Source organism: Dysidea avara, chromosome 9 (genome assembly GCF_963678975.1).
Source record: "Dysidea avara chromosome 9, odDysAvar1.4, whole genome shotgun sequence".
In the NCBI taxonomy this organism is placed as follows: Eukaryota; Metazoa; Porifera; class Demospongiae; order Dictyoceratida; family Dysideidae; genus Dysidea; species Dysidea avara.
The window spans coordinates 19,887,788-19,915,575 of record NC_089280.1 but is presented as its reverse complement, the minus strand read 5'-3'; the positions used below and the strand labels follow the sequence as shown (position 1 = coordinate 19,915,575).

The following is a 27,788-nucleotide window of genomic DNA, read 5'->3' as shown; positions in this document are numbered from 1 at the left end:
TTTGTATACATATACTGTGTACACATCACTGTGCCATTACCACACCAATGATGTACTGGCACTTAGCCACTGGTGGCCTTTAGTTACGATGCCACTATTGTGTTATATCTGTCACTACTGTGACATATTGAGTTGATTTGGGGATTGTGCCTTTACCACCTAATATAGCCTCACCGGGAGCTGTCACGTTAGTGTATGTACTTGGTTGTATATGACGCGGTCCTAGTTATACAATCAAGTACTAAGAATAATACGAAATGCGGTTAAAATTACATCATAAATAATAATAAATAATGTTTGGGAAAACTACAAGGCCTATGAACTTGCACTAACCGGGGTTCAATTCACCGGTGAACAAAGGCACAAACGTATAATAATTGCAGTTCTATATAACGCCCAGTACCACACCCATGATTCCAAAGGCTGGGAGAAGATTAGCAACCACGAGCGGCCATCCACAGGTCTACTACTAACTTGTCTACTAATCGTTTGTGTCCAGATCTTCATTTTCTAAGTGTTCAGACAATTGCCAGGTGCCGCTGTAAGCCGTCCCAAGTCGCCATGCCAGCTGCCAGCTAGTACATGCGTTCAGGCAGATTATTAACAGAGGTATACTATGTTTTCATGTTGTAATACTGTTTGCATTGTTTGTTTGTGCTGTGTTTGTATTTAACTACCCAGTAACAATAATAACAAGTATAAGAAAAAATTGGGAATTTTAAATTAGATTAGGGACAATGTATAATGCTGCAATAAAAAGTACTGAAACAAGCTGGATCGGAGTAGTACATAATGTCCAAATACTGTAAAACAATAAGAAGTGAGTATCCCTACTATACTCACTTCTTATTGTTTTACAGTATTTGGACATTACGTACTACTCCGATCCAGCTTGTTTCAGTACTTTTTATTGCAGCATTATACATTGTCCCTAATCTAATTTAAAATTCCCAATTTTTTCTTATACTTGTTTGTGAAGTTTTTTTGCAAGCTCATGACCACTAAATATCTGCTGAGTTACTCACAGCACTATTATACTAGATTATGACTCATATAATAACAACTAATCAGTGGGCGTGGCTCTACATAAGCCTGCAGACAATAATGGACGTGGATTCGTGCATATCTACATGGGCATGGCTACCATATGTCTACAGACAGTAATTTACGTAAGTGGGCGTGCATTCGTGCATACCTACACACTGATGAATGGACGTGGCTACCATGTCTACAGACTGTAATTTACGTAAGTGGGCATGGCTCACGAAAGAAGCAGAGCTACGCCATGACGTGTGGTAACACATCCACATTTAATTTAGCACGTAGGGTCTGACCCGAATAATCTGTAAAGCAGGACCTGGATAACCCGACTCGGTTTAACATTGTTACTAATTAAACTATATTTATTGACTTACACATTGCTATGTAGTTCGCCGTGAGTTGCTCTCTCTGATCGATATCAACAGCGAGTTTGACATACGCGTGTGTTTTTGGTGCAACCGGCGACCACGAGTATTCGAATAGTTTGATGCAATATACACTGGTATGGAAGCCGTACTGTAGTCTATTAACACTCCGCGGTAGAACCTTGACTGATGGCCATGGTAAAGAAGGATAAAAGGTAAGACAATAGCACAAGCATTGTATGTTTATCAATATACCAAAGGTTTTTTCTTAAGCGATCTAGAAACGTTTCTACAAAAGAATTAGGGCTGTAGCTGTAGCCAGTTTTCCGCTACACTTGACTGAAGGCGTCAGGCAGGTAGGCAGGCAGTAGAAAATTTCATTGACTAAAAATTTTTAAAAAATTCTGTAGCAACTCGACGGAAACGTTTCGGGTCGATCTGAAGACACTTTTGGGCTTGGTTTTACCCAATCAATACTGTCATGTCGTTGTGAGGAAAAATCGCGGCAGGTTTTTGGGTTATATTATATCATGGATCGCCCCCACACCTTCGATGTCCCTAATATACAGTACTATCGTACTGTATGATAATATCTCCTGTAGCTGTGAAGTGCCAATCACTACTGTAGCTACCATTCAATGTCTACACACCGGCACTGATGTGTCATATCCATGAGTATTCCTTTGAAGGCACTGCCACCTTTCACAGTGATCTGCTACACATTTATTTCATCTTGCAGTGTATCCAAGACACCATGTGACCATTTTTCGACATATCGGCCCATTATATACTTAAAAATGTAACTCAGCGGATGTTGGCTAGCCCATCATTAGGTCATTAGCCTTTTGTGCAATATTATGAACAATGTTGAGCGTTTTGTGGGGGATGCCTGCCCCCCACCACCTTCTAGCTAGCTATGCCCCTGCTCTGGCCTTACTGGTCGCACCTACTCTGACGCCCTTGGTTCCAGTTCTTTTTGGTGACAATGCAAGGTGACAATTTGCAATAGCACGATGTGGCTTCCCTGTGGGTGTCCGTTGGCATCTCACCTGTATTTTCCATAGCAACTGGATTGATTGCAGAGATGCTTCTCGTACGTACTGTTCTTCGTTTGTAAGGTTGTGTAATGGACTGAAATAGGTAAAAGCAAAGCGTAATGACCACCATTCAATCTCGAGTAGTTTGGGCTCAATCGTCTGGATTTTTCATGGTGACTGGATTGATTGCAGAGGTGTGTTTCCTACTGTTCTTTGTTTATAGCACTGTATAACGGGGTGAACATAGCTGATATCGAAGCGTAATGGCTATTTCACTTTCGATTCAGTAATTGATACACGTTCAGATGAAAACAAACTCTGGCGCCATCCTTTCTTTTGATGCGGTATGAGTGGGTTCACCAGTCATAATAATGTTACAAAAAGTAAACAAGTATGAGGAAAATTTTAAGTTTGATTAGGGATCATAGAAATAAAAAGTAGGAAAACAAGGGAGGTTGCCTACATGCACCTGCAGATATACTAGTGGACATTTAACCCCTAATTCAGTCATGGGTATAGGCTGAAGTAAGGATTAACAATGTTCACTAGCATATCTGCAGGTATACGCGACCTCTCTTGTTTCCCTACTTTTTATTTCTGTGATCCCTAATCAAACTTAAAATTCCTAAGGCCATCATTATTTTATTCCTTGTTTCCTGTCACCACCCGCATCAATTTTTAGGTAGCCACACCAACTTTTAATTATTTTTGATTATTGATCATGTGAATGCACTATTTAGTATGGAGGGAGGTACAAAATGACTCAGCTGTTAAGGTAAATGCATATAAACATAGCATACAGTATGGTAACTAAGGGTTGGAGTCCCTGCACTCTTGTTGAACAGGCTGTATAATCTTGCACTTTTCAAGATTGAGATACTCTAATAGAGCAGTCATGTATTCAGACAGAGTAGTCAACTGTACAACTAATGATCAATAATCACCTCCCGCCTGCAACAGTTTTTTCTGCGCTAGGTGACGGGAAACAAGAAATATAATAATGATGGCCTAATACTTGTTATTCTTAGTAGCAGAGCTCCTAAGCACTTTCTTTGTGTACTTTGTGATAAAAGCATGAAACTTGGTAATAGTTTGTATATACCATAAAGGTCATTTTAAGATTGGGATCCACCTCAGATTTGACCTTTGGTGACCTTTGTGTCCAATTTTATATGTAAAAATTGGCAGTTTTTCCTCTATTTCACTTATACATGATTCAAAATCCACAAACTTGGTGCCAAATTAATGCTTTTACTCTAAATTTAATTTTAACATTCAAGTATCAAAGAATATGAATATCCTGCTGTACAGATTTATTAACAACCATTGTTCACAGATTTTAACTGTTATATTGTGCTTCCTGGTCGTCTGGCTCGGAGCGATTTTCTCTAGTACTCAAACTGCTGCAATTTTCAGTGATCAGGATATCAGTAAGTGTTCATATAATCTATTTCTAGTCGTAGAACGAACTAATAGGATTAGTTTGGCTAGTTTTAGCGATTTACAATGTCTCACACATGATCAATCGTGCTGTCTTAGTGGAGTCGTATTTAAAAAGCTCAGTAATCAGATGATCAGTAAATGTTTATACAATCTATTTCTAGCTGTAGAACGAACTCATAGGATTATTTTGGCTGGTTTTAGTAATTTACAGTGTGTTGTTTACATAAAATTCCTTAAATAAATTCTCCGCATGTATTTGCCCAATTAAGTGCATAATTGTACTGTATGACTCATACAGTTCAGTTATGCAGCTGATTAGTACTGTATGGACAATACGATACGCGGCATCGCTTTGATCCACCCACACAAAGTACAATATAGCATAACATTAGGATTAATATATTATGTGAATGTTTTAAATATATGCTGTATTCACTTTATTCTCCTGCAGACTATACAGAGTCTATACTGGATATCACTTAATCTGCATGTTACGCAGGATTTAATCAGTGCATATATCGCTGAATATAGTTTTCCTAACCTGAAAATTAATACAGTTGTATATAAACCAGGCAACTGAAACAAAATGATGGAACCCGATACTATAGTAGTTACTGTAATCACCTCTGGTTTATATTGCTGTGGTATGTAGAACAAGCAGGCTTTGACCATGCAATACAGTTATTTGAATTTGCTGTTCCAGTGTCCCTGGTATGAAGAGGTGGTCTCTTTAAACAGGTGGATACTCCACTATACAAATGTACAAACAATTACTCAGGATGTAAATGTTAGGACTACGTATGTGAGATTACTGTAGTAGTATCATACAGTACGATAGTACTTAGTAGGGACATCGAAGATGTGGGGGTGATTCGTGATATAATATAACCCAAAACCCTGCCGTGATTTTCCTCACAAAGACATGACTGTATTGGTTTGGTAAAACTAAGCCCAAAAGTGTCTTCAGATCGACCTGAAATGTTTTCGGTCAAGTTGCTACAGAATTTTTTTTTAAATTATTCAACGGAATTTTCTACTGCCTGCCTGCCTGACGCTTTCAGTCAAGCATAGCGGAAAAGTGGCTACAGTTACAGCCCTAATTCTTTCGCAGAAATGTTTCTAGCTTGCTTAAGAAAAACCTTTGGTATATTGAAAAACATACAATGCTTGCGCTATTGTCTTACCTTTTATCCTTCTTTACTATGGCCATTAGTCAAGGTTCTACCACTAAGTGTTAATAGACTACAGTACAGCTTCCATCTACCAGTGTATATTGCATCAAACTATTCGAATACACGTGGTCGATGGTCACGTGTACATGACTTGCTGTTGATATCGATTAGTGAGAGCAACTTGCGGCAAACTATATAGCGGTGTGTATAAGTCAATAAATATAGTTTATTTAGTAACAATGTTAAACCAAGTCGGGTCATCCAGGTCCTGCTTTACAGATTATTCGGGTCTGACTCCACATGCTAAATTAAATGTGGATGTGTTACTACATGTCATAGCGTAGCTCTGCTTCTTTCGTGAGCCACGCCCACTTACATAAATTACTGTCTGTAGACATATGGTAGCCACACCCATTCATCAGTCTGTAGGGATGCACGAATCCACATCCATCATTGTCTGCAGGCTTATGTAGAGCCACGCCCACTGATCAGTTGTTATTGTATGAGTCATAATCTAGTATAATAGTGCTGTGATTAACTCTTTTAAAATATTGTGACTGGTTTTGTGAAAGGCAGGCTATTTATGGTCACGAGCTTGCAAAAAAACTTTAGAAACAAGTATAAGAAAAAATTTACAACTGTCATGTGTGGGTGGGTGAAAATATGATCTTATAAATGACTGTAGCTTTCGAATAGAGAAAGCTACAGAGTTTCTGTAAGTATCAACTTGCTCTTTAGAGTAAAGCATTAATTTAGCACCAAGTTTGTGGATTTTGAATCATGTATATAAAGTAGAGGAAAAACTGCCAATTTTGAAGTACAAAATTGGATACAAAGGTCATCAAAGGTCAGATATGAGGTGGCTCCCAATCTTAAAATGACCTGTATGATATATACAAACTATGTACCAAGTTTCAAGCTTTTATCAAAAGTGCACAAAACATGCTTTTTTTTAAGGCTTAGGAGCTCTTATAGTACTTGGTTGTATTTATTATCAGTGACCAATATCAAAGGTCTGAATTATAAAATCCTAGCAGAATAACAAAAAATCATTTACTTTTGTAGGAATTTCCTGCTATGCAGTATCAAAGATCATGGAGATTTGGATTTTCTTAGCCAAAGTATTCACCCAAAAACCAGCCTCACAACTCTATCCTGGCACCTTGGTAGTATTGGCTAGGTATAACCCAAGCCCAAACGTGCCTTCAGTACAATCCTAAAGGCTTCCAATTAATTGTTACAAAATTAAAAAAAAATTATTCAATGGAATTTTCTACTAACTGCCTGCCTGATGCCTTCAGGCAAGTGTTACTCGACAACGGCTAAGGCTATGGGCTTGATTTTTTCACTGTTCGATGTTGCTTCATCTCAAGACGTGCCTTTTGGCATACGGCAGTACATACAATGCACGTATCATAGACTTACCTTTGTCCTCCTTTGTGTCCCATTTCTTTTTGCTGACAGCCAAATGTGTTGATTCGCAGTAGCACAATGCATGGCTTCCCTGTAGTACGTTTGTAAATGGGAATCGTCCGTATTTTCTGTGGTGACTGGACTAATTGCAGAGATGATTCTAACACTGTTCTTCATTTGTAACGTTGTGTAATGGACTGAACATAGCTGAAAGCAAAGTGTAATAGCCACTGCACTTACAAGGCAGTAATTTATAGTTGGGGGCGTGCAAATTGTCATATTTTTGTGGTGACTGGATTGTTGCAGAGGGACTTCTTTTACTGTTTTTCGTCTTTAGCGTTGTGTAATGGGCTGAACATAGCTGAAATCGAAACACAATGGCCACTGCACTTTCGAAGCAGTTTGTGATAGCTGGAGTACGTGTTCAGACGAAAAAATTAATTCTGGCACCATCCTTTCTTTTAATGCGATATGCGTGGGTTCACCAGTCATAATAATGTTACAAAAAAGTAAACAAACAAGTTAAAGGAAAAATTAGAAATTTTAAGTTCGATTGGATATCATATAGAAAAAAAGTAGGGAAACAAGGGTGGTTGCCAATACCTCCAGATATACTAGTGAACCTTTAATCCTTAATTCAGTCTTGGTCTTGGGTATAGACTGGATTAGGGATTAAATGTTCACTAGTATATCTGCAGACGTAGGCAACCTCCCTTGTTTCCCTCCTTTTTTTTTTTCTATGATCCCTAATCGAACTTAAAATTTCTAATTTTTCCTTTAACTTGTCATAATATAAATCAAAATTCTAGTACTGCCCATCCCTACTTTTAAAGCACTCCATAGAGTTTATTGATATAGAAAATAAATGTCAGCAACCTGCAGCTTTCTCAGTATATTACTGAAACAATAACTGCCCAATGGAATGGTTTTTACATTGTAAAATACATGTAGTAGCTGTGAAGTTTGTTGCTAGATAAAACATCATAGAGATACCAAGAGTACCTATAGAGATTGATATACATGTAGTGAACTCTCTATAAGCATTGTACATGTACATCTGACACAAAGGAGATAGTAGCAATACCATTTGTTACACTTATAAGGTAGAAATAGAGCAGTAGTATATACTATTTAATTTACTATAGTGTTACATCTGCATGGTCAACTTATCGCTATACGTCAGAAAGCTATCACACAAGAAGTTCCATTAGATATTTACATTTGTAACAAACTTGTAAAGCCCAAACATTACAGAAAACACATAATTGTGATCTAACATTATTTAAGAATAAAAAGCAAGAAAATATATAGTCAGCACTAATTATTATGCTTCACACTTCTCAATTGTGTGTAGTGTTGTGGCATAACTTATACTAACATGTATAACTTATAGTAATTATGACTTATACTATTACAAGATTTTAATCACAGGTTTCACAGTTATATATAGACAGCATAAAAATTTGGTGAATAAATTCTACAACTGTTTTGTGTATGCAGTATGTAAGCTTTCTAGTATTACCCTTTCTTTGTATCTCCTACAGTATGGCAAACCAGAGTGAGTATGAAGAACTAGAGCAGTTTAAGGAAATTTACAAAGGTACATATGTGCAAAAATCATTATGAAATCACCCTTTTAAGCTTTATAATTGTTTAAACATTAATTACAAATTTCTTGCAGGTACTACTCCACAACTGAAAGATCTCCAAAATCACATCACTCCACGCTATGGTGCTCGTTGGAGAGTGATAGGAGCTCTTCTGGGTCTAACCAGTGGAGCACTTGACATCATAAAGTATGACAACCACGACAAAGCTGAGCCTTGTTGTGATGCAGTGTTTGAGAAATGGCTTGAAGAGGATCCCTCTGCTAGTTGGGGAAAATTGAATACAGTGCTAAAATCACCTGCATTAACTAGTGATCAAGCTGATCCAGGTACAGTAGTGTGATAACAATTATAAGTGTTTTACATTCTATAATTCTATAGGTGCAAATGCGATCTCTGTATTGTCTGAAAGGGTGAGCCAAACAGGTAAACAAGCACGGTTCGCTTCTGATGAAGATGCTTGGCCACCTAATCAGCCAAAAGACTTTACCCCATTGCTTTTAGTTCACCATCAAGGTCAGCATACCATTGAACACTCAACTGCATTAGCTAAATTGCAGTCAAGTGGCATCGATGAACTTACTTCCACAGATAATGGTTCCAGCTTTGATCTACTAGATACCCATGAATCATTGAGAGAAGTCCTTGATGTTAGTAAGATAACAAAACAACTCGTGGATATTTTAGCCCCACTAGAGGAAAACAGTGATCCACAGTTTATTTTAGTTGAGGGTTTGCCTGGCATAGGAAAATCTTTGTTGTTGAAAGAAATTTTGTATCAGTGGAGTATAAAACAACTGTTACAATCCTTCAAGTTAGTTCTTCTAGTCCAACTGCGTGACCCTGATGTGCAGCAGGCATCAGACATTGATAGCCTTCTTACATTGTTCTATAAAAGACACAGGAAAGCACCAGAAATTACTGCTGCCTGCAGTGAATACCTTGCCAAGAATGCAGGTATAGATCTTGTTTTTCTTTTTGATGGTTTCGATGAATTGCCTGAAAAACTGCGAAAAAAAGGTTTGGTAGCTGAAATTCTTAAACGTGAAGTCCTACCTTGCTGTAGCATAGTAGTGTCATCTCGCCCACATGCTTCAGTGAAACTTCGCCAACAAGCTACAGTGAAAGTTAATATATTGGGCTTTGCTGAAGAAGAACGAAAACTATACATTGAACAATCACTTAAGGAACATCCACAAAAAGTAAAAGAGCTTACTGAATATCTTGAGAGCCACCTTACAATCAACAGCCTTTGCTACGTTCCCTTCATTATGGTGGCATTGCTTTACATTTATAGTCAGGGAATTTCCTTGCCAAGTAATGCTGTGGATTTGTACCGCCGTTTCATCTGTCTTACCATCTGCCGTCATCTTGCCAGGTCTGGTCATTCTGATAATGACAATATCACTAATCTTACCGACCTCCCAGAGCCTTGTAATACAATTGTTAAGCAACTGGCAAAGTTCTCTCTTATGGCTCTAAATGATAACAAGTTAATCTTCACCTTAAAGGAAATAAAAGCAGTTTGTTCAGGCATCACAGACGTCCCAGAAGCAATCAATGGCTTTGGCTTGCTGCAGGCTGTGCAGCACTTTGGTTTCACTGCAAAAACAACAACGTTTAATTTCTTGCATTTCTCTATTCAGGAGTTCTTAGCAGCTTACCATGTTTCTCAGCTTCCAGCAAGCCAAGAATTGATATTGCTCCAAGAAAAGTTCTGGAGCAATATTCATGCTAACATGTTTTCCATCTACACTACACTCACTGAAGGACAGCGACCAGCCTTCAAAAAATTCCTTCGACATGAGCGACTATCCTTCCTGCAAATTTTCAAGCAGTTTTTCACACGTGGCAGAGGTGGTGTTTCAGGCAAAGTAGCCATTTCTGAGGAATTTCTCAATCATCAAACAAAATGTGTATATCTTTTCCGTTGTTTCCATGATGCTGGAGATGAAGAGATTTGTCAATCTCTAGAAAATTCAAACTGTTTTATTGATAAAAAATTTGAGATTTGCAAAACTAGCCTATCTCCATATGATGTGGAATGTGTTACACACTTCCTCACCTTTTCAACCCACAAGGAATGGATGTTGCTGAATTTAAAGGCATGTCATATTCAAGATCATGGTCTTCGTGTGATGACTCGTGACCTGTTGCACAGTGATGTTGCTATCTCGCAGCTGAATTTGTCAAGCAATAGCCTCACCAGATCATCATCTTCCTCCATCCGTGATCTCACTATCCACTGCAAAGTGAGAAGCTTGCTGATTAATCGTAATCACACCATAGGAGAGGACCCTGCTCTATTTGACATTTTATTCCATCCCTCTTCTAAGCTAGTGGAATTGTCCATGTGGAAAACCAGCTTATCATCTTCTTCAACTATTGTCCTCTTCACTTCATTAGCAAAGGGGCAAAAACTGCAGCGGCTTGCCATTAGCTATGATTGCAACATTGAAGAAGCTTGTAATGTCATTGCTTCTTCACTTCAGACCAACACTTCTTTACTAGATCTAAGGTTGGTTGGCGGCAAGATCAGAGTAGACATTGTTCAGTGTCTAGTACAGGCAATCCACCATAATAACACATTACAACGACTATGGCTACCCCATTATTCTGAATATTTTGAGGAAATGCATATCTGTAAATTGCTACAAGAAGAAGTTAACAGGAGCAGAGAACGTAGAAGATGTTACACAAAACTTTATATTCGCTATTAGTACAGTAGCAATTAATTTTACCTTTACTATTTTGCACTATTTTATGGCTTTAATGACTGCAAGTGTCATATGTTTTATTAATTATTTTCATTATCAAATGTCTACTTTTCCTAAGTAGCCATATAGTTGCATATGAGCAGATGTAAATATACTAGTACCCATACCATGATATTGAGATCAGATAAGGAATCTTGTGCATCTTAAAAGGTATGGAGGGTTTGGACTACATGCATAGACCTCACTGAAAAAGTCATATTCCCCAATGCAAAGGAAACACATGAGCTTCATGGCATGTCCCTCACTTGTATTCTTGAAAGGAAATGTTGAGTCACATACCCTATGCCATTTCCAGTATAGCACGGGACATGTTTCTTAAGACAAATGCAATGGAAAGTGTGTGTCCAGTGGGTAGGGCTGTGTCTAACATGCCAACATAATAAAAAGCATATTATATGGAGTGCTGCCAGCATGCTAGCATATTTCCTGGATATTTCAAACTAGGAGTTAATTTACATGAAAATAGATTGATACTCCCTAATAGAACAGTCAGTGGAACTATAGAGCACTTATATGCATTGTACATATCTCCTTAAATCGATACTCTCTAGTAGAACAGTCACTTAGCAGTGAAATATCATACTCCAATAGAGCCTTCACTGATTAAAATGTTCCAAGACAACTGTAAGAAATGTTGCTAACCTACGAGCATAACACAAGCATAATACTGAAGAGTATAATAGGTGAAATGGTAATTCCTGAAAGGATTTTGGGCAAAATTTTGAGCAAATTTGACTCAGGCCTACCAATGGATAAAGACTCATGATGTGGCCTGTAAATTCATTATGGCACTGCCGCGAGTGCTATATGGGAAATATAGCATGAAAAGAGTGGGCGAGAGACAAATATAGCATGAGGCGAAAGGCAATGCTTTATCTGGTATACAGAACTGTCAACTTGAGGTACACAAGACACACGAAACAATTAGAAATTCACGGAGGAGTGTTATCATCAGTAGAACAGGCATTGCGCCTGTGTTTCGCCTGTGTTGCACCTTCATTAGTTGTTTTGTGAGTCTAGTCCGTCTTCTCAATACCAAAAGTTTTTAATTGTGGAACTTTATTTCCGTGATATTCTTAGGACTCGTCTGTTTATGTGAGCAAAATGTAATAAGAATGTTCACTGCTGCTGACCACAAGCAACCATCATCAAAATCTTCAAGTGTGTCTATAAATTAAATCCAGTGGTTTTGCTCTTACTGGTTGGGTTGACTAGTCAGCCACCAGTGCAGTCAGGCTATCAGCCTATACTGGCTTGGTTGATTGGTTGTACTGGCCAGAATGAGTGAATACTCACTCAAAGTAGGCTATCAGCCTACAAAATGGACCTGGCAGTTCTATAACTACCTGAAATAGAACTGTGGTCTATTAAAGTGTTCTATAACTGCCCAATATAGAACACTTGGGCTTTTATGGCAAATATAGAACACTTTTTTGCTTTGATACTCCCACACAAAGTTCTTTATGTATATGGTGTGTAAGTAAATTCCTAACAAATGGTGTGGATTGACTGCTGCAAGTTATAATCTGTACTTGGACATGTGATTTATGATGCACATATAAGGTGAACGAGTATGCAATATTTGTGACTGGGTCAGGGAAAACCAATTTTACTACCCATGTCAGCAGATTTGAGTTTTCACCAAGAAAACAAACCTACTAGAATAAACTATCTAATTTCACAATCAAAATCAGCTAGACTTGGGTGGTCTGTTTTTGCTGCTTTTCCCAAGCCCAGTGGCGATCCGTATGTGCAGTGTGGGGCCTTAATGGAGCTCTGGTCAACATGGGGATGGCTGTATGTGGCTGTACAGCTCTGTCGTGTTGAATAAAGACCCCTACTGTAAATTTCCTTTCATTATAACCACATTTGAGACCTGAATGGTCCATAACTTGGCCTAATTCATCCCTACGCCTTCCTTTTCAATTTTTGAACAGCCTATTGCCCTCCTTCCGGGCCTCCGTCTCCCACCCCTTTTGGATATTGCCTGATACAGTCAACCTCAGTTTAAAAACTATTTAAAATGTAGTTGTTGGCTACTTGCACAGTGGATGCTCTGGAAGTAAATAGCTTCAACTATTGGTGAGCTACAACACACTAAATACTTAAAACCGGCATTTCTTGATGCTTTCAAATAAGGGGAAAGACCGGTTTTCCCAGACTGAATCATATTTACTGAGTATATAATTATGTTGCATATCAGGAATTGTCATGTAGTTTTAACAGATACAAAGGTAGGGTCCGCAAACTGAAAAATCAACTTTCACAAATCAATTCCCCCTACCATTGTGGGATGCTCATCAGGGTGGATATGGGGGGGGGGGGGGGGGAGGCTGTATTCCTTTTAACTAATACTTAGCCATCATGTTTAATCAAAAGCAGACCCATTTCTTTCAGGAGTTACACATTACTAGCAACACAAATTATGTCTATGTAAGTATGCCTATTGTTTAACACTGCTCTAGAGGGGGTTCCTCCTTTTCCTGAAGCAAGAAGTGGTTCAATTTTGGATTGCATCTCCAAAGTTTTAGTTGTGGGTTTTGTTTTCTTCAGCCAGATTACAATACTTTCTGCTATGGCTATAATAGGAGATCATAATCAAAGCATGGTTCTATTTAACTTATACAGTGGAACCTCGATTATCCAAACACCGATTAACCGAACTCTCAATTACCCGAACACCAAATCGACTGCTCAATTACGGTATTTTGTCAAAAAGTGTATGCTTTATTAGAGTAGTTGAGCAAAGCTCAGTATATAAATGTATGGATTTTCGATCTTATGTACTTTCGATTATCCGAACACCCTTCCCCCCAATTAGTTCGGATAATCAAGGTTCCACTGTACTATTATATTTTAGAGTGAATTATATGCTAGTTGGCTACAGCTGCCACTGATTTAATACATCATACCAACTCAGCCATCACTAGCAGAAGTGTAGTCTTAGTAGTCAATAGTCAGATAAAGTAGAATTTATTGAGCCACTGTAGTCTCTAATGTTAAAATCTGTACCAGGTATCTTCCCCATGATGGTTTTGCAGATGTAGCTAGGTTAGTCTTGATTGTCCAGCAAAAGTAACTGTCACAACAGCTATTTCTGAAGCTCACAATAACTTAGTTTCAAAATGATGTTTAACACCTTACTACTGTGTTCAAGAAGAAATATTTGGTACTATTGCGATTGCCAATAATTAAGGAATAAAATGGCAGTTGATTTTTTAAATGCCTCTTCATAGTGCTTGTTTTCCTCAAGAAAGAGACCATAGTTGAAGATGATCTGAGGACTAGCTATTTTGAGGTCCAGAATTCTGTTGTATGCAGCCTTAGTGCTCTGCAGTAACAAAAATGAAACAGCATAATTTATTGATGCCCAGCTGGATCAAATAAGTTGACATCACATTCTAACAAAGGCCAAGAAGGTCCTGGTTTAAAGTCTAGTACAAGTTTAATAATGTTAGCTTGTGACTAACTGCTACAAGAAATAAGAGTAAGTCATAAGGAGAAATGAATACACCTAACTTTCTTTTAGGAGGGGGAGTAAGATTAATCACATTGATATAATACTATTTTTAAATGAGGTCCATTCCCTTATAAGGATCTAAATATAGCACAGTTGTTAACCTCAAAAGTGCCAAGACTTTCTTCCAGGTCAGCATACATTGACCACACCTTCAAGTTGCAGTATATCCTCATTCAAGCCGGCCCAACTACGTACATCAACTAAAGTACACACTATCATGAAACACTGTATACCAGAATGCATGCAAACAGGAGCCATATTAGAAGTTTATTCAAGCCTTAAACTAGTAAACTAACTGTTCTTAATATATACCACTTTAGCGTGGGTGTTCAAAGGCGTCGTTCGGGATTTAACTTGCATACTTCCCGGGAAATATCATGGGAAAGCGGTTTGCCAATGACTTTGATGCCCAGCCAGTCCAAAGAAATGATACGCTTTGACTCATTATATTGAGCGACATAGAGCTTTGTATTGTAGCTGTTAGTAAAGGATAATGAAGGCACAAAATAATTGTTTGAGCGATCATGGATGTGTATTTCTACCCACCACGTATCAGCCTTTGAACAGACCACAGAATGTAAAAACTACTATTGCTATGCTGAAATAGGTTAGTAACTTACAGTCCTAAGTACTTAACTTAAAAACTTACTGTCCCAATAGTGAAGATAGTTGGCTTAACTTAGTACAAAACTGATAACAATATAAACTCCATTCCATAATTGCAAGTTTTCTAACATTGTGTGTTGAAGATTAGTAACGTATTAATGATGTTTTAACATACGGATAATGTTCTGATGGCTATTAGCCCACACTATTAAAACCACGATCAATCTTCAGATGCTATTGTATAAAACAAACGGGATGAGCTCTCAGTAGTTCTTTCACCTATTAGGTGAGTGCGCCCCACGTGATATATATCACTTATACCACAGCTGTTTGGTATTTGCTGATATCATACACCCCGCAGCCCTCGGGCTTTGTGTGTATATACCAGCAAATCCCTCGCAGCCTAAATAACAACCAGATCAAGGCTTAGTGGTAACTGATTGACTGACACAGTGTATTACAAACTAAGCTGTTACTTTTTCTATTTTGACTGAGTGTTATTTTTTCTAATATATAGAATACAACAAATAAAATACAGTTACTAATGCATGCACATATGTACAACATTTCAAGGGACATAAACTATATGTGCATTTCATTTTTGATGAAAAAATTCATCCTATATTTGATGGTACAAGTATCTTTGAAATCACTGCTGCTTGTCTGAAAAACTTCACACCTCTCTTTCACACGCACATTAACTGAAGCAATGCATTATTGTTTTTCACCTTGTCATAGTACTGTACTTTACGAGGTGGCATGGCTGTGGCTCTCTGCATCAATCGCAATGCTCGGTCATAATTCCTGTAAAAACAAACACATTTTGGGATCCAGTTGTTCAAGTAAGGCACACACATACTCATGACGGATTTCCATCTTAGCAAATTCACACCACAATGTAGCAAGATCATCAACAGTATGGAAAGGAACTTTAACAACCTTCTCTAATAGCCTACGTAGGAAGAACAGTAGTAATTCAGTGTTCAAAATATCCCAAGAATTGTTTTAAGTATATGAGACAGTGAAATCTCATTAAAAGGGTCATCAATGAAACCACAAAAACATAGTTTCTGGCTAAAAAATCATTAAAGCGGCCATGAAGTACACTTAGCTATGTGCCTAACATGACTTGTTCTAATGAGTTTTTTCCAGGTTAGATGGATTGCCTTTGTTGAGGTGGTCATGTTAAAAATTAGGTGATGTTTCATCATAGTTTCACCATACTTAGTATAGTAATGAATGCTTAACAAGCTTGGCTAGGGCACTGCAGCAAAGGTGACATGCTAAAATGGGAGTGGCTGACCTCTGCAAGTTGTCCGTTGTTCTTATAGAACTTTGAAAATTCTACCCACATCACATGAGGTTTTCCAACTGCTTTGTCGATGCTAACTGTCTGCACTGCTTCAGTGTAACTGTTGATGATCTGAAATGGGTGATTGGGGCGAGCCTGAGCGAGCCCCACACTAACGAGTCAACGGTGTAATGGACCCGTTTACAAAAAATTACGATAAGAAACGGAGTCAATGTGTAATGGACCCGTAATACGACAATAAATTACGATATAAAGCGGATACCTTACACTTGCTCCAGCGTAATGATTTCATATCACGATAAATCAACGGCGTAGATTACTGCCTTCCCATATTTGGCGATGTGTAATGGACCACATCACGAGAATTACCGGCCTAGATTACTGCTTTCCCATATTTGGCGATGTGTAATGGACCATATAACGGGATTTACCGGCCTAGATTACTGCTTTCCCATATTTGGCGATGTGTAATGGACCATATCACGGGATTTACCGGCCTAGATTACTGCTTTCCCATATTTGGCGATGTGTAATGGACCATATCACGGCATTTACCGGCGTAGATTACTGCCCTCGTTACTGCCCAGCCACGTGCAATGGATGCAGATGAACGCCTTCGACGCAGGAGAGAGCAGTAAAGGCGTAGAAGAGATAGAGAAACCCCTGAAGATGCGGAAAGAAGAAGGTGTAGAGACAGGGAGTATATGAGACGGCGAAGAGCAGGGATGACAGCGGAGCAGAGGAGAATTGAAAGAACTAGAAATGCACTGCCCTCCCCACAAATCCCTACGCAATTTAATGTTATAATTGTAATTATCATATTTATTTCACCTTTATAGCTAATTAACACATTGATTTCTAGCAAGTTATTTCATTCTTATTTGTACCGAGTACCAAAAAATCTACATGCAACTAGCTATACTATAACAAACTAAGTGTAATAGCTAAAGAATGTCCAACTTCCTGAATTCCCAAATAGCTTATTATGGTTTCTTTTAGATCTCCTTAGATCCTACAGTTGACTTATCAATAAAAGCATCAAGCTTGTACTGATACAGGTAAAATCCATCAGCAATATGAACTATTCATACAACTCGTGAGGTCTATAGTAGTTTGCACTTCCATCAATACTTCAAAGTCATCAGGCTCGCCCCACGATGCTGTTTGCATCTGTCTAGTAAATAAACATAGGTTAAAAAAGGGATGAGCAAATGTATGTGTGTGTGTGTGCATGCATACGTGCATGTGTGTAATTACACACTTTTTGTGGTTTCCCTTCAAACAGTTTGACTCTCTTCAACCATTCATTAACATTATGAGTATTTTGTAACAACAGAACACTACAGAAAGCACAACATCAGATTTCTCAAGGAGTATTAATACAGTCTTACTACGTACCTGCTTAATAAAAATGGTCACCGGTCCATCAGGTGTTCAAACCTGGCCAGTCTTAATTCAAGATCAATATCATCTACAGTAACACAATAACATCAATTGACACTTTGTACTACATACATAAATGTAGCATACATGTTTGTACTTGTATCTTTGGGAAATTATTCCAACAGTTCATCTGAATTATTGTTCATACAATATGTCTAAATTGCTATTCAAACATTTCATATTTTTCTGGTAGTACATAGGTCCTGCTTCGAGACTTGTCCATTTTGCTCTATGGCCATGGAGTGTTGCAACATTTTTCTGTGGCCAGAATATCAACCAAGGAAGTATTCTGTCAATTGCCCTTGTAAAGAAAAAAAAATTGAAGCTTATTTGTTTGCAGTCAAAATTGTCAACACTTAATGTTAACCTCTCAGCTCTAATGTATGCATAGCTTTGTTCTACCTTAAAGTCTTGGCATTACAAAGTGAATCTAGTAGGGGTCCAGTGGTGATTCTAGACCTGACCTACAAAATGGGGGGGGGGGGGGGGGGGGGAGGTAAGGTACAACATTGTACGGCTGTAATATAAAGTAGAATTTCAGGGCTGGGTGCAACCCCCAGAAGCTGCAGGATTTTTTCAATTTGAAGGGTTGAAAACAGCCTAAAATTTATGCTAAAAACATGAAAAATGCTAAAAATAACAATGCTAATCTATACTGCAACTTTCCCCCCAAGACTTATTTTTCAGCCCCCCCCCCCCTCAGAATCACCTGTGGGGATTATATTCAACATGGTAGTGTGTAGCCACGATCATTTATATCACTTCTGGTTATCGTAAAACCTATACTTATATTCCAATAAGTAATACCCTTTTATTGTAATAATTATGGTGTGATATCATAGAATTCCATATAAAGTCAAACAGTGCTTATTCACTCAGAAAGTTTATCACTTACCAATAGTTGGATACCTTTCCCATCTGACTGTGGTTGATTTACAATAGATTACAAAGATTTACTATTATCTTAATAAGTTATCTTATTTACGATATCAGTTGGGAGTCTAGTGGATGTGGTAACATTGCTCACCACCTTCGTTCATCTTGCCCATTTCTCCACCACTTTCCATTAAGGTATTAATCATACTCTCCTCAAACTGAGCATAGGCATCGAAAACTTGTCCGAAGTCTCTCACTGTTGTGGCTGTCTGAATGGCTTCTTCATATATGTCCCTAGCCTATAAGGGTGTTAATGTCACATGACACATATAGCATTTTATTAAAGGGGGGATGGTACATACTATACCGATAGACAGACACACACTATATACAGTACGGTAAGACCTCAATTATCCAAATCTTAACCATCACTTATTTGAACAGCAAAAAGGATTGTTCTAATACTGCACCTTTTCAAAGTGTCCTCCTCTGATATAGTAGTCAGCTAGGGAGCACCACAATTGACCGATCATGTCAGTAAACCTCGATTTTCAGTCCACCACAAATGATAGCATCAACTTTCAATGACGTTACCTACACAGCATAGAACACAATGGATGACTGGAGTAGTAACCATTGACAGCCAGTCAAGTGAGGAAAGCATACATTACTCTTACCTTTTCAGGGTTCTTGGCAATTAACTCACAAAGTTCATGCCATAGCTCATGTTTACTCTTTCTCTTTTTGGAGAAGAAATTTTCCTAAAAAGATTTGTTAAAGGATTAGCACCCTATTAAGTTAGACACGCTTACCTTGTTCACAATCTCAGCTAGTTTTGAAGCTGTTTCATCCAGCCACCCAATCTTTATCAAATAATCAATAAATTCCTTAGCATCTTCTGGTACCAGCTATTGAAAAGAAGAACAGTTACAAATCCTGTACAGTCACATTGCAACACTTATGAAATTGTAATGCATGTGACATCAAATTTATTTAATTTTGTGACACACTAGAAGTCATTGAATACAATGTTTAGCAAAAGATTTATTCCATGGCCAGCTGATAAAAGATCCTACTTATTCTTTGTAACAAAAACTCATTAAGCCACAAGTTCTAAGTCCAGTTATATATATATTTTTTTCAATTATAAGAATACTCTACAGATAGTCAACTCCCCAAAACCTAGAAATACAAATGCACATTATATAAACCTCCATGGTAACATGTTTTGTTCACCTAAACGATATCATATACCATCATGTATGGTCGATACACCCTGATGGCAGTTTCTGGAATGTCATGGTTGCGGACAAACTTGAGATACAGTGGTCACACCCTCCTGTGCTGTGTCAGTAGAGCCCTCAGGGCACGATCAAACACATGTCGTGTCCTTGTTATCTTGTTCTGATCTACCAGAAATGTGCAATAATCACTCCAAATACGAGGCATCTATAGGTTAAAACAGACCTTTAGATATTCATGCATAGGAATTCCAATACAATAAAAATCTAGGATTTTAGAACAGAAGGAGCTAACACCTTTACCTTATGTAGAAAGACCAGTGCTCGTTCAAAAGCATTGTTGACATCTTCATAGGCCGGATCAGTAATATACCTACAGTATGGTATTAATCATGTTATAACCCAACAGGTGCAGAGAATGTCAGTTGCTATAAAATATTACAAAAGGAAATGATTTATGTGGATAAATTTTCACATGTGTAGAGGCTGTTGCAGTTCACTAATACGTCAACTACTGCTGTCTATCAAGTTAGCTTTCTACCAGGTTCAGATGTTAGTGTATGCCTTGTTTCCAGCGTTCAGTCTTTTATAGTATACATGCATTGTAGAATTACACACTTACCTACAATCCGATTAGTTTATAATCGCTGCTGCTGACAGGTTGGTTATGAATGTGTTTCTTTTTTTTTTGCATCCGTGACAAGATACCAGTCTAAACAGAAATTTTGGTGTGGATGTATAATACTTGTGTTTGTAAGTGGCTTCTAGCCTTCTGCAGGACCTGGCTTCACGAAAATCAGTGGATGGACTTGTACAGTTGAACAAACATTTTTCTGTGTGGTTATTTTTTGCTGCATATCAGCCACTAAGGAGCCAGTACAGCCCTGTAACCTTGTGTCTGGACTTCAATCGTGGTCTACCTCCATTTGGAAATCTAACTTCTTGCCCCTGCTTCTCGCCCCTTTGTGAACACTTGTGATACTCTTTCACTTGTCCAACTGCTCAGATTGTCTATCTTATTTGGAAGGAAACTCTATAAGCAGCTACAAGTAAAAGTAGTCTGATAGCTAATAAATTGGTGCATCTCATGTGCTCACTTCGAATTCCCTTGGCAATTTATAATATCTTAATCTTTACAACTGTTTTTCTCGAAACTTTCAATGTGCAATTTGGATCCGCTTTTAAATCCAGTCACATACACACTCTCAAGGGGTGTTAGGCATGAGCTTCATCAAATCCAACACAAAGCTATAGCTATTTCACCAGTATGGGGACTCCACATTATTAGAGATGCATTTCGTCAAACTAAACTCTGCAATTTATTTAAGTAAATGCTAAACATTTTGTTTGCCAAAATTTCTGATTATACTAAAAAATTGCTGTGATTTGAAACCTTGATATTTCTGAGTTGCGGACCCCTCACAATTATAATGGACAGTGACAAGATATACATGTCTGCCTTGAACACATATGATGTGCTTATATCTAAAACAGACTTACTTTCCCTTCACTTGTCTTCTCCTCAGCTTGAGGTAGTTATACCACAACTTGTAACTAAACAGACAACTGCAATACACATCACCGTCATGTTGTTACACTACACACCTTCCTGGTAACTGCTTTAGTGCCCTCTCATACACAAGGTTGACTACAGCCTTCGGTGATGAACTCTTGTGATCAATATAGCGCATCCATGACTTCACCTGGTAAGGGTGTCTTAAACATTCCTCCTCAAAGGAGAGATCACTCTCGTCCTGTGTGACTGTTCTTTTTGGCAACCTCAATGACTTCTTGGTGATTCCTCTTACTCTTTCGTCAAGTTGCTTGGTCCATCCTTTAGTTGGTAACAGAGTTCTAAGTGAAAAGTCCAGCTTGGGTCTTACAAAGTGCTTCAGTGCATCCAGCTTCTGCCAGGTTGTAAGTTTGCTTTCCAGGATTGTCTTAGCTTTGTTGATGTACTGCTCTGCCAGTTCTTTCAGGGTAGCTCTAGGGTTCGCACCCAACTCACATCCCAGGTAACAGTAGTGGTCCTCCCACCGAAGAGTTGGCAGCTGTTCATCTCCTAGGGTGAATGGTGTGGATTCAACATAGTGTCGCTGGGCTCGGTTGTTCAGGCTGAGGGTGGCACACTTGGTTGGTTTGAAGGTTAAGCCAGCCCATCCAGCGTATTCGTGAGTCATGTGCAGTAGAGCTTGTAGCTGTTGTGACGTCTCTGTGACCAGGCATAGGTCATCTGCGTAGGCTAAGATGGTGACTTCACCCCTGCCAAAGTTGCATCCGGCTGTCGAATCCACTGCTCTGACTAATTGTTCCAAAGCCAAATCAAAGAGGATGGGACTGAGAGGACATCCTTGCTTTACCCCCCTTTCACAGGGGATGTCACTAGTGTACGCTCGTCCTACTCTTACCTTAGTTGTTGAGTCACTGTAGATATCCTGTACTACTGAAATGGTTGTTCCTCCCAGACCAGCTCTTCCATCGATCTCAGTAAGTGTTCTGTTGGTACTGATCCAAAGGCATTTCTTAAATCTAGCCATGCCACATAAACCTTCTTCTTGTGTTTTCTAGAATCCTGTAGGCATGACTGTAAGATGAAGTTGTGTTCAAAACAACCCTCATAAGGCAGGAAGCCTTTCTGAGTAGCATTGATTGTATTTGTGTTGGTTGCCCAGGTGGCAATTCTCTTTGCTATTGTAGCTGCGTAGATTTTATAGATTGTGTTTTGGAGGCAGATGGGTCTCCAGTTGGCTAGGTCTGCTTTATCTCCCCTGTTTTTGTAAGCCAATATTGTTGTGCTTTCCTTCCAACCATCTGGTATTTGCTCATTTTGTCTGCAGATGTTATATGTGATTGAGAGGAGCCTATCTTGTGGGTCCAGGGTCCGCCATAGGCGGTATGTTATTCCATCTGGACCAGGTGCTGAGTTGGTTGGAAGCCTTCTCATCTGAAACCTCACCTCATCAGTAGTAAAGGGAGCATCCAGAACATCAGTGGTGTCATTGTCGGTCACCTCTTCTACCCAGTCTGGCCATGGGCTGGTTGATGGCCATCTGGCATACTCTTCAATCATAGTTCTCTGAATGTCTTCCAGGGGGATATCACACTCCTCTCGTTGCTGTTCCCCATGGATGAGCTTTTCTATGCATTTCTTTGCTTCTCTTCTGTACTCCTGTTGCAGCTTACGAGCCTCTGCAATCCATCTGGCTCGTCCGCTAGCCCGGTGTTGTTCTTCTGGTCTTCTATCATTGTCTTGCCTGGCATTGTTCCATCTGCTGTCCTGCTGATTGTTGTTCCATCTGTGCCTATCATCTCTCCTGTGTGTCCATCTGTTGTTTTGTTGATTGTTCGATCTCTGTCTACCCCTGTTGTCAGTGTTATTTCTCCTGTTGTTGTTTTCTCTACCATTTCTGCACTGTTGATACTTCCTCCACTGCTGTATGGGATTTGACCTAGTATTGTTCTCCTGTGCTTCCTGTTCATTCATTTCTATCATCTTGGTTACGAGTTCCTGTAGGTGAGTGCAAAACTGGTTCCACTCGCCTTCTGTTAGCTTGTTTTCCTGCAGTCCCTGGAGTTTTGTGATGTACTCCTCCTGCAGCCTTTTCCATTCTCCTGTGGTCTACGTGGTGTCATTGTTCCACCTCTGTCTCTGGGTTCCCTTGCAGGGGGTGGGGGCGGATTCTCCTCTGGTGGCAGCTCTGGTGGTAGTGGGGGCGGTTCAGGGGGTTCTGCTAGCTGATCAAGTATAGGTAGCGGTGGGGGTAGTGGTGGCACTTCTTCATCTTCAACAGTGTCTGTTTCTAAACTTGGTGGTGTTTGGCTTTCTTGCAGAAGTATCTCTCTGAAGTAGCCAGATTCTAGATCTGCTATGTCCTGTTGGTGGTCCTTCTGTATGTGGTCCACTATCTCTGATTCTGTTGGTTTGTGAACTGCACAGAAGATGCAGATAAACATCCAGTCAATAGTTATCTCAGTGTTGTTCCATGTGCATTCTGTATTCTGGTATCTGGTGCCCTTGGAACCTTTCTCCGCAGTGCGGGGGCAGTCCAGTGGTATCTGCGAGGGGTATGCAACTGTCACTGTATAGCACCTGCCTGGTGTTGATGGCACTGCGGTATTGCTGGTCACCTCTGAAATCGGTGTGTCTTCTGGTTCTGACGTTTCCCGGGTCGATTTTTCATCTGTGAAAACGCCAGCTACCCCTATAGTGGTGTCTTGGTGGTGGTCAGACGCCTCAGGAGTAGATGCCTCCAGTTCTAGGCTTAGGTTCTGACTTTCTGTCAGAGTTTCCCTTTCTTCCGTAGCACCTTCTGGGCCCTGTTGCGTTTCTACTGTTATCTCTCTATTGATTTCTGTGTTTTCCGGTTCTGACACTAGCCAATGTTCGAATTCTTGTCTCCAGTTGGGGTGTTCCTTGAGGAAGCGGGCTTTGTAGCCTTTTATGTTGTGAGGTGTTTTGATTGTCCATGGCCTTTGCAATTTCCACATTTGATGATGTTCCAACTTTGAAAAGGGCCCTAATAAACTTAATTTTGGTTTTGTCATTCCAATGCCTTGGCGCGGAGTCGTCTGCTGTTTTGCGTGACTGCTCCTCAGCCAGCCTTGCGGACTGAGCAACAGCGTGTTGGTTGCGTATGTGCTGTGAAAGTCCTTTCGAGGACGCAAATGATTCCTCACAGAAGTCACACTGAAATAATCCTACTCGTTTCCCTGGCTTATTTACAGTACCTTTGTGTGTGCGTGTTACATGGATACTCGCCTCGCGTTTGGTCGAGAACGCTTCCGAGCATTCCTCGCATACAAAATTCCATTCAATCAGCTCCTTGTCTGGGTGTTTCTTACGTAGATGACGTGTGTAACTGCTGTACAAATTCTGACACGTCTCACAGATCGGGCACTTATAGTAGAGATTTCCGACTTAATTAAATAACTAACATTCCATGCATTCATTGGTATGACAAATATTGTGCTATTTTTCAGGGTCATTTTAGTGTAAACCCCACCTCAATCAGTGATTCCTATCAAAAGATATAAGCAAAAGAAGTTGACAGGGTGATGATTTTTGAGTACAGCATTTTCAGTGCTTTTTATGTATATCACATGGCACCAAACACAATATTCAAAGTGTCATAAATCTAGATAGGAAACTATTAATAACATGAAATTTTCACCACATATCTATTTTATGGAGAACAGCATATGAGATAGGTAAAACCTCTCAAGAGTGACCACTTCTTTGTAGAATGACGACTCAGAATATTACATGAATAAAGCAAGTGATTCACAAATAAAACTGTATATTGTGTAATACTAAGTATACACAGGTACCCAATGCATTTTCAGAGATAGCTAACTAGAAAAATCAGTAATATTATATAACATGGTAAGTAGTGACATCACAAGTCACAATCAACAGGAGACATGACAATCAGATAACAAAATATAAGACCGATATTATTTTGAAATAGATTTTTTTGGACACTGTTTAGCTTTATTTGTCACATTGTAAGCACTAAGGATGATAATTATTATACAACACAATGACATCACTATACTACAAAGAGAAATTATAAATAGTTTCTGACCAAAATTACAATCACTGAAGCTCCTATAAAATGGATAAAAATAGCAGTAAATACACCAGAATATAACAACAGGTGAGTGTGAAGCCATGCAAGGCTGATATCACGTGCCAGTCTCCACTTTTGAAAAGATTATGCTCAACCTTGAACCTTATATTGCAATTCCGCACGAGACAACAAACTGCTCACCTTCAAACTATACTTGCACCGATGCAGAGGGATGCCTTGAAGTCCCGGGTGATTGTAATGCTGGATTTTGAACAGTGCTAGTTGGCGATTTACCTTTTAAAGAGCCATATTTTCGTCGTAATCCAACTTCAATCATCCTCCAATCAAAAAACACACGGAAGAATCGAAATCAGCGTATAGGGTTTGCCCAGGAACACTTTTTTCGTCCTCATCAGCCATAGATTCAGGCGGAAACACTCGGAAACTTTGACTATCACCGGTGCCGCATTCCGATATCAAAACTTGTGTCAAGTTTACCGCAAAAATTAAATTACGCGTATACGAAAATTTGACTCTGAGTTACCAGTAGAATCTCTCTTCCTACTTGATATAAAATACATTACTACAAACCTCAGTCCACTAGAACCCCTGTTGCATCGAGTAGCATCCGAAAAGTAGCTCTCTGGGAAGTAGGTATTTCGTGTGTCCATTCAAATATATGGAGTTTTTGTTACAAACGTTTAACCCACGAGAGCACTGGCAAATACTGTCGCAATCCACATAAATTTCACACCAACCTGTTGCTGCTAGACTGCTCTAAATAATGCTACCCGTTTTAATGGGGATTTCTCCATGTGTGACTTAGAATCATCGCGATAATTGAGCCATGCGCAATCATCAATACGCAATGTATGGGAGTTATTTGCAATCAACGGACTTTAGCCTGCAAGAGCAGTGACTTCCCGGTTGAATTGTGATAAAATTGTATAGAGGATATGCACTGCCGAATACATTCTAATGAACACGTGATTTTTTCATACGTCATGACGGTGAACGGAATGCGAATCGATTCATTACAAGGACGGTAGATCAGTTACGAGCAATTCTTACTAAGTGACATATCCTTCTGCCTAAGAAGTAGTACATCCGGCGAGAAGAAGCTAGCCCGTGGCTTTAGTGGCGAGTTCCAGTTCGAACATTCATTCACTGCCCATACTTTTATATGAGTTTTTCGTGACCTTGTGGTAATCGTTCACGACAATAGAAAGCCTGCTTGTAGCTTAAAAGGCGAGTTATACTTCGAGCCGCATTCACTACCCAGTACTTTTATATGGAATTTTCGTAAATCTTCGATAGTCGTTCACCATCAACTTTTATTGGAAGCGCCGCGCCGCTGATCATTTTTCGTTCGAATAATATAGCATGCATATCCTCTATTGAACAAAAGAAAGCTGAAGGTTAGAAATTGTTAATTCCACCTGTTTTTTTTTTGGAAAAGTCTAATGTGTAAGGTGTAATGAAACTTTACGCTTTAAAAACATGTGTTTTGCGTACAAAATGTATTGAAAAAACGAAATACGCATATGGCTTCATTTGACAAAATGTACAGACTAGTTTTGATATTACGTACGCAATTATTTGTACGGGTTCCCTATGGTAGGGTCCACAATGAAAAAAATCGATGATCACGAAATTACTCCCCTACTATTTCAACCTGTAGGGAATATCAAAGTATTATTTATCTTTCTCCATACGACGGGAATTGCGATTGTTTTGTGCTAGAAATCGTGAAAAATTGTGTGCTCTCCGGATGAAGCATGGGTTCCTTCCCATACTTGGCACATATAGTCCAGGTCTATACCTGATTATAACCCACAGCAGAAATAAATCGATTTGCTACTGTGGATTTGTTACGGAGCTACTCTTTGCCGAAAATCGGCCGAAAATCACGTATTTTTGGATTTGGAACAACCCAGCAATCAACAAAAGGAAAGCCCACAAACCTTCACTATACAGCAATATAGTTTGGTTATCACTTCATGCACAGCGCAAGTTTTATATGGATCTGAGCTTTCCTTCCATCAAACTAAGCGTCATGAAATTTCTTCCTAGTGCGTCTGAGACTAAAATGGGAGGTGTGGCTGTAATAATTCCAAGTTTTATGTTCTCCAGCAAGTTATTTAGGTTTCAATATTATGTTGTGACCACCTAATGGTATTAGTCTCCAACAAGAAATGGATCACGTGATTATGGATTGATTTTTCGTGTGCATTATAGCTATACATGGTTAGCTATGTAGTGGTATTATCTAGGCAAATTTCACTAGTATTTTTATCAACATCTGACTGCCACACCACTGACGAAGCTACTAGAGTTAGGCACAGTAAAATTTTGGTCCTACCAA

General features: G+C 39.1%; 1 protein-coding gene and 1 pseudogene across 4 annotated transcripts in view; one reads left to right on the top strand and one right to left on the bottom strand.

Moving 5' to 3' along the window:
- LOC136267113 (nucleotide-binding oligomerization domain-containing protein 1-like) overlaps nucleotides 1-10,900 on the top strand; it is a 42,309-nt gene extending 31,409 nt beyond the window's left edge. For 3 of the 4 annotated variants that reach the window (XM_066062176.1, XM_066062177.1, XM_066062179.1), the window contains exons 2-4: nucleotides 8,016-8,071; nucleotides 8,153-8,407; nucleotides 8,460-10,900. In XM_066062176.1, the coding sequence (XP_065918248.1) occupies nucleotides 8,017-8,071; nucleotides 8,153-8,407; nucleotides 8,460-10,798 (2,649 nt within the window). In that variant the 5' untranslated portion in view covers nucleotide 8,016 and the 3' untranslated portion in view covers nucleotides 10,799-10,900. The remainder of the gene's footprint in view (nucleotides 1-8,015; nucleotides 8,072-8,152; nucleotides 8,408-8,459) is intronic. The other variant, XM_066062180.1, reaches the window with a different exon arrangement.
- Nucleotides 10,901-14,027: 3,127 nt separating this feature from the next.
- Nucleotides 14,028-21,604, bottom strand: LOC136267564 (pre-mRNA-splicing factor SYF1-like; annotated as a pseudogene).
- Nucleotides 21,605-27,788: the final 6,184 nt, after the last annotated feature.